The 14,388-nt window shown below is 32.5% G+C and overlaps 1 protein-coding gene across 3 annotated transcripts in view; it reads right to left on the reverse strand.

Annotated features, from left to right (window-relative positions):
- Positions 1-12,547: 12,547 nt before the first annotated feature.
- Positions 12,548-14,388, reverse strand: part of LOC110106099 — a 73,778-nt gene continuing 71,937 nt past the window's right edge. For 2 of the 3 annotated variants that reach the window (XM_020835852.2, XM_020835855.2), the window contains exon 19: positions 12,591-13,164. In XM_020835852.2, coding sequence (XP_020691511.1) covers positions 13,084-13,164 — 81 coding nt within the window. In that variant the 3' untranslated portion in view covers positions 12,591-13,083. Of the gene's footprint in view, positions 13,165-14,388 lie in introns of all 3 variants that reach the window. The other variant, XR_003701520.1, reaches the window with a different exon arrangement.

Consider the following 14,388-nt stretch of genomic DNA (forward strand, 5'->3'; position numbering starts at 1 on the left):
ACAAGAGAGAAACCATCGATAGATTCAAATTCCGGCTTGATTTTGGAAGAAAGAAATAACTTGATTTTATATTAGAGAAGTTAGAAAATATATGTCATTATGAAGCTCTCTAAGCATCCTACCTGACTTATGAGTTAAATCTCTCTTAGAATTCCTTCGTCTTCCTTATGCTCTTCTGATTTTCACTTCCTCTACTTGGCCAAATCAAAAACTACAACAGTCAACTACATCATTGGAAATCAAATAATAGAATGGGAAGAAGGGGTGTGGTGCGGTGTTTAGTTCTTAGGAATGCTTTGGTGTTAAATAAAATTAGCCAGGTGTTAATTAAATGGCTAGGTGTTAACCTCAATTAGCTTAGGAAATAATTTTATTAAATAAATTAGCTTTGTTTCAAGAAAATAGATAAATTTATAGTTAAGGAAAAAAGTTAGTATAAATATATCCTAACTAAAAAGTTATCAGTATAAATCTCAAAGCTCTTAGATTTAGTTTAAGATGAATATGACATCGACATAATGTACTTATCTTAAAGAAATTTGTTGGTGAAGCTCGTTATGTTTAAAATTTTAATCAGGATATACATCCTAATAGGATTTTTTTTTTCATTTTTTTGTTGGGATAATTTTTCATGAACACTTGAATGATTAGATAAATATTCATTCCATTAAAACTTGTGAAATGAATTTCATGAAGAAATATAATAATACTTAATCATAAATTGAACATAAAAAAAAACCATCAATCTTCAAATCTTACATAAAATACATAACATCTTCTATTAAAATTCCTTTAGAATCATCATTTATGTTATTTTAAAACTAATTCTCTACCCATTTATAAAACAAGATTTTCTCTATGAACTTAACCAGAGATAAAAAACAAGCATTCACGAGTTTCATAAATTCATATCAGAGTGAAGTTTTGTTTGTTATTTATATACATGAAGAGATAAGGTTGAGTGGTATGGTGATATGTTACTCTCTTTCCTTAACCAAGCTCCATAGAGAAGTGGTTTTTCTCAAGGTGTGAAAATTGTCCAAGATATCTATATATATGTTGAATACAAATAGGAAAGGATTAAATCATAAATAAAAGGGATCTTAACTTGCCTGATCAATTGTAATTATGGATAGAGAAGAAGTTAATTTATTCTTGAATTAACGAGATATTTGAAATTGGATCAAATTGATACTTGATTGATTGTAGCTAGGTTTAAATTTAGCATAGATAATTTCCTTTTTCTCCTAAGTGGGCACACTTAGGGGTGTCAATTTCGGGTCACGATCGGGTTCGGGTCGAATTCGGAAATGACCCGGGTTCAAACAGGTTGACCCTAACCCAACTCGGGTAGGTAAACGTGTCGAATATCCGAACTCAGACCCGACCCGACAGGTTGCCGGGTTGACCTGACCCAATGTAATATCAGTTTTTGCTCCAGGTTCGTCCGGACGAAGTCGGATCGTCCGGGACGATCGGTACAGGTTGTGCAGAGAAAATCATGTTTGGTTGTATGGTTCGTCTGGACGAAATCAGGATCGTCTGGACGAAAAAATCGGGTCGGGTCAAACCCGAAATTTCTGGGGCGGGTTCGAGTCGGGTTTTCGTGTCGTGTCAAATATTGACACCCCTAGGCACACTATCATGTGAACCTAACAATTCTATTCAAGCGTCTCTAGACACCATTAAGTGACCCTTCAATAGCAATAATGTAAGGTAGAGTCACTCTAAAAATTCTTATGAGAGTTTGTTGATGCATGAGCCCTAAAAGGGAGTAGATATGGTCTTTGCTTAGTCTAAGGCTCTGCTTGAGACAATTTTATTACTATTTTTTAAATCAACTTTTTTGTGCAAAAAATTTTAAGAGCGAGGATCATCAATAAATAAGCTTTGAAAGTCGTTTAGTGATGAATGTAATTCTCACTAAAAATTATTAAGAGGGTTCATCCAAATAAGAATGCTACTAATTAAGAAAAAAATATCATTAAAGACCGAGGAACATATATATAAAGACCGAGGAATAATTGCATCAATGATATAGTCATGCTCTTTGAATGAATATTATTAATGTAAATATATTTCTCTTTGATTTATTTCTTAATTATTAGATATATATGATGATTCCACATATGATTGGGCGGAAATAATGTCAATAAGGTGAGCATAAAGTTCAACAAGTCTTAATTAGAAACCTACAAGAGAACTTAATACACATTAAATGAGAATATATATGGGGCCATGTCACTAATCATATCGTCCTAATTATATAACTTTAATTATTCATCTACTCATTCCAAAACCAAATATTTCATTCCATATAATCTTGATGATGTAGACTTTATTATTGCATGTGTGAAGGTCATCCTCCAAAGGAATCAACACATATTTGCCGTAATTCGAACTATAAATAGGTTATGGTAATTTGAACTATAAATAGGTTTCTCTTTTACCTGTAGAACCCACTTACTAAGTCGGTATCACAGGTTACTATTCTCTAAGAAAGAGATAAGACGAGTTGCTCCTATTTCCATTTAATTAGCTCTCTTCAACCTGAACTGTACATTTTTTTTTGGGTAAAGAACTGTACACTTTTGATAGCCAAAAATAATCGTCCACCTAAGAATATCTGAGGTTGCCTGATTTCTGACCACCAGTGAGTAATAATTTTAACGTGAAAATATTAAATTTCTAAGCAAGGATGAACTGACTCAATATAATTTTTTTTTTTAAGAAAACATTAATCTTATCAAATAAAAACTTGATTATAGGATGTTTGATTTAAAATAAAATAGATGTAAAATATTTCAAATATAAAAATTTATAAAATATTAATATTTGATTTGAAATAAAATAAATACTGTGTAAATTTTTTGGATCATTTGAAATTCATCCTCTAGTTCAATTTTGATGATTTTCAAATACATCATAAATTTATCTTATTATAATTGTACCCCCCGGATTGTCGCCCCTCACCAACCGCGCTTGCCTCTATCACCACCAATGACCACCTCTGCAGGCCACCCATTATTGTCTGCTATCACCGTTAGTCACTGCCACCGATTATATTTGTCAATCTTGGCCGCCAACCACCTTCCTCTTTAGACTTTTCACGGCATTTATTTTATTTCAAGCAAAAAAAAAAAAAAAACTTATACATTAATTTATTTTACACTCATTCACATAATCCTATATAACTAAATAAAAGATTTTTTGAAAAAAACCTCAGAAATTTGCATAGCCATTGAATTGATAGATTAAATTCCTCATGCCAAAAGTGGAAGGAATGACTGAAATTAGAGTTAGACGGTGCAATTATTCTTTGAATGTACCTTTGTAAGTGAGGTGAGTACTGGAGAGGCATGTGCTTGAATTATTTTCCTTACATTCTCTCGTTTTCTGATCTAAATGAAGAGAGATGATACAGCCCTTCGACATTAACAGGCTTATTTATGTGTGTTGGAAGGACGAAGACGTCAGCTGCCTCTCAGCTCAAATCTCAATGGGCCATGCCTATATATATACTCTGCACATAATAATTTCTCATCAAAAGAAGTCTAAGAATATATTTTTTACAGCTTTATTCATGGTTTACTTTTTCAGATGGGCAAATCACAACCCAAAATCTGTTTGGCTACTACTCTCTATAAATTTTTATATTAGAAAGCTACTTTTTATAAGTGATTTCCAAAAAAAAATCTCATAACAGCTTCGTAATCACCTTTATAAGAAGCTATAAACATCTCAAACAAAGAATGAAAAGTACTAATGATTTCAAGGTTATTAATAGTTGAACCTGATTGCTTGAGCTTCACCAGTCATTTCGATAAGCAAGACAAGCATAGGAAGAGGAGTGATCATAGAGATGAGAAAGTAAAGTCATTTGTATTAAGTTTTACTGTAGCATAATTAGATGTATATAAACACAGGTGCAAGTGGAAAATATAATGACTAAAATATCCTAGATAGTTGCATAAAGTAAAAAAGGATTGCTTGAGTGCAGAGGAAGTATGTGGCGGTAAGTTCTATCGACCAATAGAGCATAGGTCGATGATCGGTCAACTAGAATGCAGTGGTAGTGGAGCTGAAATACTCTTTGCACCGTCCCTCAAGTTGATGGGTGGAATGACCATTAACTTGCTGCGAAGACTATCAAGTCTTGTTGGGAAGTGACTTTGTAAATATGTCTGCAACTTGATCCACTATGGAGATGTGATGAATGACAACTGTGAGTCACCTGGAGGAGTAGTGGACAAGGAGAGCTCCTTAATGGGATCAATAGTTTGGTTTACCTCTTCATGACAGAGAAGCGAGTATAAGTCATCCAAGCTAATTGGGTGAAGCGAGGTCCTGATGGTTGTTTTAAAGACTGATAAGAGGGAGGAAAACCATTTAGGATATAAAGCAGGGTGTCTTCGTTGTCTACGGAGCCTCTGGCAATAGAGATATTATCCACAAGGCTTTTAACTGAAGCAAGTTAGTCATTCATGTAATTATTTTGCATGGAGAGAGAGGGGAGTTCATTCTTAAGTTGGATAACTCATGAATTGTTTGTAGAGAAAAATCTGAGTCTGAGAGTTTTAATTAATTCCAAATCGACGCAAAGGTGTTGAGGTTTAGTATGGAAGAAAAGGTGGAGAAGAGTGCAACATAGAGGTTTTGATCTACTAAGGTCCAAGAAGAAAATTAGGGGTTGAGGGAAACCTGGCTAGTGGTAGTAAGAAGGTGTTTGGGAGGGAAAGGTTGGCTTCCTTTGAGATAGCTGGAGAAGTGATTAGTGGGGATGAGCTCCTGAATAGTAGATTGCCATGTGGGATAATTCTCAGGGAGGAATTGAATGTTGATAACCTTCATGATGTTGGAGAGAAGAAACTTAAGAGTGGGGAGAATTTAAGACATCAATTGCCGCTGGTGGATCTGACGTTAGAGCCTTAGGTGTGGATGGCGCGGACATAGATGAATCTCCCATTGGTGTTGAAGGAAAGTGTTGTTACGCACATAGCTCTAATATCATGTTGAACCCAATTGATCGAGCTTTACCAGTCATTCCAATAAACAAGACAAGCAGTTGAAGAATAGTAATCATAGAGAGGAGAAGGTAAGTCGTTTGTATTGAATTTTACTATAGCACAATAAGATGTAAATATACGTAGGTGCAAGTGGAAAATGCAATGAAAAAAATACCCTAGCTAATTACATAAAGTAAAAAAGGTTGCTAGAGTGCAGAGGAAGTGGCAGCAAGCTCTGTCAAGCAGCATAACAGAGGTCAGTGATCGATTGCTAGAATATAGTGGTAGTGAAGCTGAAATACTCTTATCATTATTGTGGTTGTTTATTGGCCTCCTACCACCAAAGTAAGTGGACACCCTTTCTAATGCAACAAGCTTTAGTCTCTAATTAACTAATGACTTACTAATTAAGTTCAAGAAGAGATCTGAAGAACATATGATGAAAATATGGGAAGAATGAACTCCTTGGATCCCTCCTTATAAGAGGGACAAAAAGCCTATAAACAGTTCATTTTATAAATTATTATAATGTGAATAATTTTGAATAAATCTTAGTCTATTCAATGCATATTGTAAAGTTCAAGATTAATTAGTTGCATTCAAAGAAAAGATTACTGATTATGAAAAAGATTATCTGAGCCCTGAAAAAAATGCGTGAATGAATGGTAATACAATTTTACTCTACTCAGTTAAATACTTGCCAATAAAAGTATAATTAATTATCATTTACTATATAAAACTGTAAAGCTTAATTACTTCTTACATGACCATAAATTTACTTTAAGGAAATAAATGATGCTCCTATAATCATATTTAACATCAATAAATGATCCGATCAGACAATCCGATTCGGACTTAACTTTAAAAATCTATTTTCAAATTAACATATTTAATAAGCAAGTCTGGTTCGGGTCTAAATTGGGGTCAAATTTAGATTGACCCAAAAACCATTTAATGATCCTATATTGATTTTGATAGTGATTCATTTATTATTATTTTCCTTAAATTCTCTTGCCTGTTGGTATATGCACTTTTTTATTTTGATCAATTAATATAAATTCTATCGTTGTTAAGATGCAAATTTTTTTTTTTTAAATCAAAATGGGTTATCAGGTCGGGTTCGGGCCATCAAGTTAGGATCATTTAGGTTGCTAGACATATTTATTAAAAGATTGATTAGCTTCACAATTCTATAAATTAGTTCAACTATATATATGATATTTCTTCCCCAATTAGTACGTATTATGCTTTTATATTAGAAATAAAACTATCATACATACAATCTATTTTCTTTAATCAATTCATATGTAGTTCATAAATTAAGCCATCGCTTGGAATGACTTTCTTACTGCTTCTTAAAGCAGCTTTCTAGTATAAAAAAAAAAGTAATCCCAAACGAAACCTAAGTGATGAATTGGTGGATGTATAAAATTATGAATTTTAATCATAATTTCATGCAAACTAAATTTATTTAGTTTTTTTTTCCCTTAAAGAACTAAAGGAGTCCTTTAATTCTGCATGACTTCTGAGCATTGGATATGATTAGCCTTTTGATAAAGTAGCTCAAAAGTTGGTTAAAGGGTGGTTTTGGCCATTTTTAAGAGCTATAGTATGGTCCCAAATCTGAGAAGCAGGATCCTCATATCTTCGTTAGTTCTCGAGTTCCCATTGCATGATATCTCTCTTCTCTTTACCAAAAAATAAATAAATAAAGTGCCAAAGGAGTAAAAGAAGTTCCTTTAAGAACTTTAATTATCAGTATTAGATTAGTTGATGATTAAAGAGGTCATCAATTAAGAGAGGTAGGTTTATTACTTTATTTATTTATTTATATTTATAGTTCATAATCCTTCTTCACTTTGGTATTTGTCCACTTAATTGTTGCTTCCTAATGAAGTTTGGCGGCGCCATGTGATGCTTATTGTTTAAATACCTCTCATAATTGCATTTGCAAAATTAGATATATTGCAATCATATTGCGCAGTGGCTACAACAATATTAGTAAGTTTAAAATTATGGCTTCATTTTGAACGGCTTTTTTATTGCTTCTTAAAATAGCTTTTTAGTTAAAAAATAAAAAAGTTTGTACTAGAAAGCTACTTTAAGAATCAGTAATAAAGCTGTCTCAAACGAAGCCTATATCCATGTTTAAAAAAAATTATTGGTAATTAAAAAATATTTTATAAAATTAATTAGCTTGACTTGCTTGATCCAAAAGTAATTTTAAAATTGATTACTTTTAGGTTTCGTTTAGGACAGCTTTCTTACTATTTTCTTGTTAAAAGTTTGTCGATTCAAAAATTTTCTGTACTAAAAAATTGTTTTATAAAACAATAATAAAGCTATCCCAAATGAAGCATAATTGAAGTCAATTATTTTGAGTGGAGTGGTTGCTTCAAATATTTTTGTACTAGATTACCACAATTTTATCAGGATATTCTGATATAAAATGAATCATAATGAGTTTAAAAGTAATTTAATTTTTACTAATATTACTACAAATCAAAGCATCATAAACATCATTAATCTTAGCATAAATTAGATGATTTTGAAACCCATCTAGAAGCTTTTTATAGCAATATTAAATAAAAACTTTTTCTTTTCTTATTTGTTTCGTCATGTGATTTACTTAAAAAAAAATTATCATAATGAGTTAAAAAGTTATCTGATTTATACTAAAATTACATTTTAATATAAATCAAAATATCATAAAACTCACTAATTTTAATATAAATTAAATGATTTTGAAGCCTATCTTAAAGTATATTATAGCAATATATTTTATCATGAAATGATGGAAAGGAAATTAGTATTAAGTGCATGAAACATGAGGATGCATGATTTGCTTTGAAAAATAATGTTAAATAATCTCATTGGAGCTATTTAAATTTACATAATATCTTTTCAATTAAGGACCACTGGAAAAAAATAAATAATCTATTAATTCCATTTGCCAAAGTAATGGAAAGTTAGGAACAAAAGTGAACGCGCTTCAGTCAAAGTAGAATCAAAATGGTGGGGCACATCGCGTTGAGTTTCATTAAGAATCGAATCATTTGGTGGCACGTTGCCTCTCTGATAATTCGAAAGGTCAAATAGAGATTCCATATGCTCATTCCCTACTATTTCCACTCAAAAGGGGGAAAAAAGAAGACTGAGAATATTTTGATTTGATTAGAAAAAAAAATATTATCATTTAGTTTATTTTATTTAAGATGAATTTAATATAATTTTTATTGATGAATAAAATATTATATTTATTTTAAATAAATTTAATAACATTAAAATTTATTCAAGTCTAAAAGTAAAAATCTTGATGAGATGAATCCAATGACGAAAAACTTGTTCTGATCTGAGTTTAAATGAGCCCAGGTCAAGCACTTCAAACTTAGTTCAAAATTTATTAATATTAATTGAAAGATTAAACAATTTCTGAATTTTTCATACTTATAATTATAACAATTGCCTTGGCTAGATGAATAAATGAGTCTAATATCACTTGATTATGTTATTATTAAGACAATGATCTAGAGAATCAATGAAGTCCATCTAATGAAATGTTTTAGGGCGTTGGCAAAAATAACCAAAACATCACTCTAAAAAATTATAACTAGATTTGAAGTGCTTGACCTGGGCTCATTTGAAGAATCTTGGAGATCAAATGTTTGAAGAATCTTGGGGCTCTACCTAACCACCACTGTTAGACTACCAACACCCGATCACTGGTTTGCCACCATCGACCACCATCACTGTTAGATTGTATTCACCTGACCTCCTTTGATAGATCAATGATGCTCGACCTCTACTATCGAACCGTCATGACCTAACAACCACTTTTAAATTGATATCACTAAACCACCACAATCAGACCTGCACCACCCAACCAATGACATCGAATTATCATCGCCTGACCATCACCATCAGACTGTTGCAACATGGTCATCACCATCGGACCACTCTAACCCGACCTCCATCATCAAACCACCGTTACATGGTCACTACCTTTGGACTACCACTACTACACCAATAGTGCCAAATCACCCCCACCTAATCGTTATCACAAACTACAACAACCTCACTATTGTTATCAAACCATAGAAGCCTAGCCATTGTATTTAAACTACCATCACTTGAGTGAAACTACTCAACCACCATTATTTGATTATCATCACCATCACACCACTGTAACATGATCACATTTCTTAACAAACATTATTATACTATTGTCACCAAAAAATGATCTTTCAATACCTGTTTACCAACTATAATCTCCCATCCACTATTGTTTAACTACAATATCCATACCACCACACCATCATATTATGGTTTCTAGACCACAATTTCTAGGCTATGATCTCCCACCTATAATCGCTAAACTAAAGCCTCTTGAAAACTATCACCCGACTACATTTGACTTAGGTATCCTGACCATAGTCACCTAATTATAATTTTTTTTGCCACTATTGCATAATTGAAATTTTCTAAGATCCATATCCATACTGTTATCACCAAAATTTAATATCCTAACCATCATTATCGCTCGATCACAATCTCATAACCATAATAACTTATCATGGCTTCCTGATCACCCTTGCTTGATTGTGGTCTCTTGACAAGCATCACCTAACTACAATTTCTAGGCCACCTTTGCTAGACTATTGATGCCTAACCAAGGTCTTCTAACTAGTGTTGCTCGATTATGGTATCTTAATCATTATTGCATAACTACAATCTCCCAACCATCGTTACCCAATCACAATCTCACAACTAACATCACCCAATTACAACCTTCTGACCACCATCTCTCGACTATAATCTCTATACCACAATCGTCTTACTACGAGTTTCTTATTCATTGACATGAACTTAAGAGTGACTTCTATTGAGAGAGATCTAAAAAGGTATTTATTTTAAATAAATTTAATAAGATTAAAATTTATTCAAGTCTAAAAGTAAAAATCTTGATGAGACGGACCAAATGACGGAAAACTTGTTCTGATTTGAGTCTAAATGAGCACAAGTCAAGCACTTCAACCCTAGTTCAAAATTTATTAATATTAATTGAATGATCAAACAATTTCTGAATTTTTCATACTTATAATTAAAACAATTGCCTTGGCTAGATGAATCCAATGAGTCTAATATCATTTGATTATGTTATTATTAAGACAATGATCTAGAGAATCAATGCAGACCATCTAATGAAATGTTTTAGGGCATTGGCAAAAATAATCAAAACATCACTCTAAAAAATAATAACTAGATTCTCATTCTACGCATGAGGATGTGAGAGGTGGAAATAGCTCAAATGTTTGAAGAATCTTGGAGCTCTACCTAACCACCATTGTTAGACTACCAACACCTGATCACTGGTCTGCCACCATTAACCACCACCACTGTTAGATTGTATTCACCTGACCTCCCTTGATAGATCAATGATGCCTGGCCTCTACTATCGAGCTGTCATGACCTAAAAACCACTTTTGAATTGATATCACCAAACCACCACAATCAAACCTGCACCACCCAACCAACAACATTGAATTATCATCGCCTGACCATCACCATCAGACTATTACAACATGGTCACCACCATCGGACCACTCTCACCTGACTTCCATCATCAAACCACCGTTGCATGGTCACTACCTTTGGACTAACACTACTAGATCAATAGTGCCAAATCACCACCACCTAACCATTATCATCAAACTACAACAACCTAACTATTATTATCAAATCATAGAAGCCTGGCCATTGTATTTAAACTACCATCACGTGAGTGAAACTACACAACCACCATTATTGGATTATCATCACCATCACACCACTATAACATGATCACATTTCTTAACAAATATTATTATACTATTGTCACCAAAAAATGATCTTTCGATAGCTGTTTACCAACTATAATCTCTCATCCACTATTGTTTAACTACGATATCCATACCACCACACCATCATATTATGGTTTCTAGACCACAATTGCTAGGCTATGATCTCCCACCTATAACCGCTAAACTAAAGCCTCCTAAAAACTATCACTCGATTACATTTGACTTAGGTCTCCTGACCATAGTCACCTAATTATAATTTTTTTGCTACTATTGCATAACTGAAATTTTCTAAGAACCATCTCCATACTGTTATCACAAAAATTTAATATCCTAACCATCATTATCGCTCGATCACAATCTCATAACCATAATAACTTATCATGGCTTCCTGAACACCCTTGCTTGATTGTGGTCTCTTGACAAGCGTCACCTAACTACAATTTCTAGGCCACCTTTGCTAGACTATTGATGCCTAACTAAGGTTTTCTAACTAGTGTTGCTCGATTATGATATCCTAATCATTATTGCATAACTACAATCTCCCAAACATCATTACCCAATCACAATCTCACAACTAACATCACCCGATTACAACATTATGACCACCATCTCTCGACTATAATCTCTATACCACAATCATCTTACTACAAGTTTCTTATTCATTGACATGAACTTAAGAGTGACTTCTATTGAGAGAGATCTAAAAAGGAAGGTTCATTGACATGACCTTCACCTCTTTAAAGCCCGGGAGAGATGTTCCTTAATGACTTAGCCCTAGAAGACTTTTTTTTGGATCGAACAAGGTCCTCACTAGTATAAATCTAAGGCCTTTTAAAGGAGAAATTATTAGGTACGGAGTGCGGACGGGAGAACCGTCTGCACACTAGTATAAAACAGTGTTCGGTACCGTTCGGTACCACTCGGTACCGCTGGGTACCGCTCGGTACTCTGTGTCTGTGCAGACGGTTCTCACCCCGTCTGCACTCCGCACCTAATAATTTTTCCTTTTAAAGACTATAAAAAGTGCGCAAAAATATGATAGCCTAAACTTACCTTACTCTACATTTTTGAAGATTTTGATTGCAAGTACAACAATACAGTATCCGAACCTATAGATGTCTAATTTTCAGAGCGAGAACATATGAAATAATTTAGATTCTATTTGGGACGACTTTCTTGTCGCTTCTTAAGGCAATTTTTTAGTACACAAATTAAAAATTTTATACTAAAAAAATAATTTAAGTAGTAAAAAAATCATCCCAAATAAAGCCTAAATAAACAACCTAATTAACAAGCAAATCAAACCCTATATATATACTCTTATTTTGAAGTTGAACTAAAAGTTCTTAGAGAGAATAAAAAGAGTATATTTTTGTTGGCAGAATTGAACTTGATTTGAAACTTAAAAAGTTAGCTGAATTGAGTTAGGTTTGAATCAAGTTAATCTATAATTAGACTCGACTCAGCTCAAAATAAAATTGAATGATTTTGAGCAGATCTTAAACCAATCCTATTTCAGTCCAAAATTGAATCATTCACAGAACCACAGCCCTACAAAGTAGCAATTCTTTCCCACAGAGATTGGGCCAAAGTCTCCTTATGAAAGAGAGTGATCGACAAAAAATGTTCACCAGCGCCAACAAACACATAAGCAGAACGATATTCAAATGATCAGATATTATCAATCTTAAGCAGTATAAATGAAGAACATGGATTCAGCTACCATTTCATCAAAAACCAAGCAAGAACAAATCATAACTGAGTACTTCACGCAAAACTTGATTATTTGCTCAAGGTGATCATTAAACAGAAAAAAAAGATCATTCCCCACCAAAAAATCAGCTTTAAGGTTTCGTTTGGGATTCTTTTTTACTGATTCTTAAAGTAACTTCTTAGTACACAAATTTTATTTTTGTACCAAAAAAATTGATTTAAGAAGCAGAAAAAAAGCCGCCCCAAACGAGGCCTAAGTGTATTTATTAATTACATACACAAAAAATATTGCTTCTAAAAAGGACCTATAACTTGTAATCATGGCCATCCCCTTCTAAAACAATGGGATGGTTCTCACTTTGATATTTCATGTTATAATCATTGCAATATGTTACAATTCCGCCGGAGGATTTTCTTCCAAATGCAAGTGTGCCTGCACTGTGAGCTCAAGCACTGTGGAAGTGGAGCAATGGAGGCGGAGCCCCATCTTCTGGCTCATGGTTAATAGTGTGCAGCTTGTATATTCACAGTAATGGCTTTTCATTCTCAAAACTGGACATTCGAGAGTCTGAAAGAACAGAAAACAGCTGTGTGTCCACAAAAAGCTGCAACAATCATCGAGAAATGCTTAAATGATAGTAGGCTTAGAATTGGTAGAACAAAAATTGAATATATTATACATAATTTTAGTAAATATGATAGTACCAATTATCAATAAAAAATATTAGAATAATACCTAGGTATGATAAGTTTAAACATCATAAGATTGTTATACAAAGTAATATGGAAAAAATGAGGATATGACTTCTAAGTTATATCCTGGTGGTTAAATTGGAGAAAGGGATTAGATTAATAAGAGGATATTATAGAAACTTAAAAGATAAATTATAGTAACTACAATTAGGTTGGATATGTTGTATTGAGCAATAAAAAATCATTGATAGCCAAATTCTGCATGACAATATGAGGAAGATTAAATTAAAAAATGATTATTTTCAGCAGTTAGAATGCTAAGGGTAGGAAATACACCACCATTAGATTGAACGCCGAAGGATTTGAAAATTAAATATATAGATCTAAGGTAATATGGATAGAAATTATTCAAAAATGATTTAAGAATATGTTTAATACATCAAGCATCATTCAATAGGATTGAAAGAAAAATATGATTAATAGGTGACCCAAAATAGTTGGGATAAGGCTAATGATGATTATGATGATATTGTACAAACCCTTTTTTTACAGTAAAACAGGAACAAAATATTTAAATATCAAACCAGCTAACAATTTGGAGTAAAAACAAAAAAAATTGAGATACAAAAAGTTTAGACTCAGTAAGTAGATGCTAATTTAAGAAGCAAAAGTTAAAACATTTGTTATAAGGATTTATAGTTATGCCAGTTCAAGTGAAATAACTTTATAACACCCAGGAAAAATGGGGCTACTTTGCTAAGGGAAAATATGTACAGCGAGATAACATCACAGGTTGATATAAGGGAAGGTAACCTGCCCCATAGCAAAGCAACCTTTTCCAAACCAATTTTTTTTAATATTGACTAATTAATAATGATTCTAATAATTAAATATGAATTACAAATTAAATAAAGGTAACTTAATAAAAAAATCATACTTAATTAATTAATGCATGATCATTTTACATCAATTAATCAATTAATTAATTCATTTAATTAATTAAATAATAATAAAACTAACCTAATGTTTTAATATGTAAGATTAAATTTAATCAAACAAATTTAACTGATCATCATTAACCTTATCCCAACTATGTGTAATCAAGTTTTATGAATGTTTAAATTCCAACATTCTTA

The sequence above is a fragment of the Dendrobium catenatum genome, unplaced genomic scaffold (assembly GCF_001605985.2).
Source record: "Dendrobium catenatum unplaced genomic scaffold, ASM160598v2 fragScaff_scaffold_853, whole genome shotgun sequence".
NCBI classification, from domain to species: domain Eukaryota; kingdom Viridiplantae; phylum Streptophyta; class Magnoliopsida; order Asparagales; family Orchidaceae; genus Dendrobium; species Dendrobium catenatum.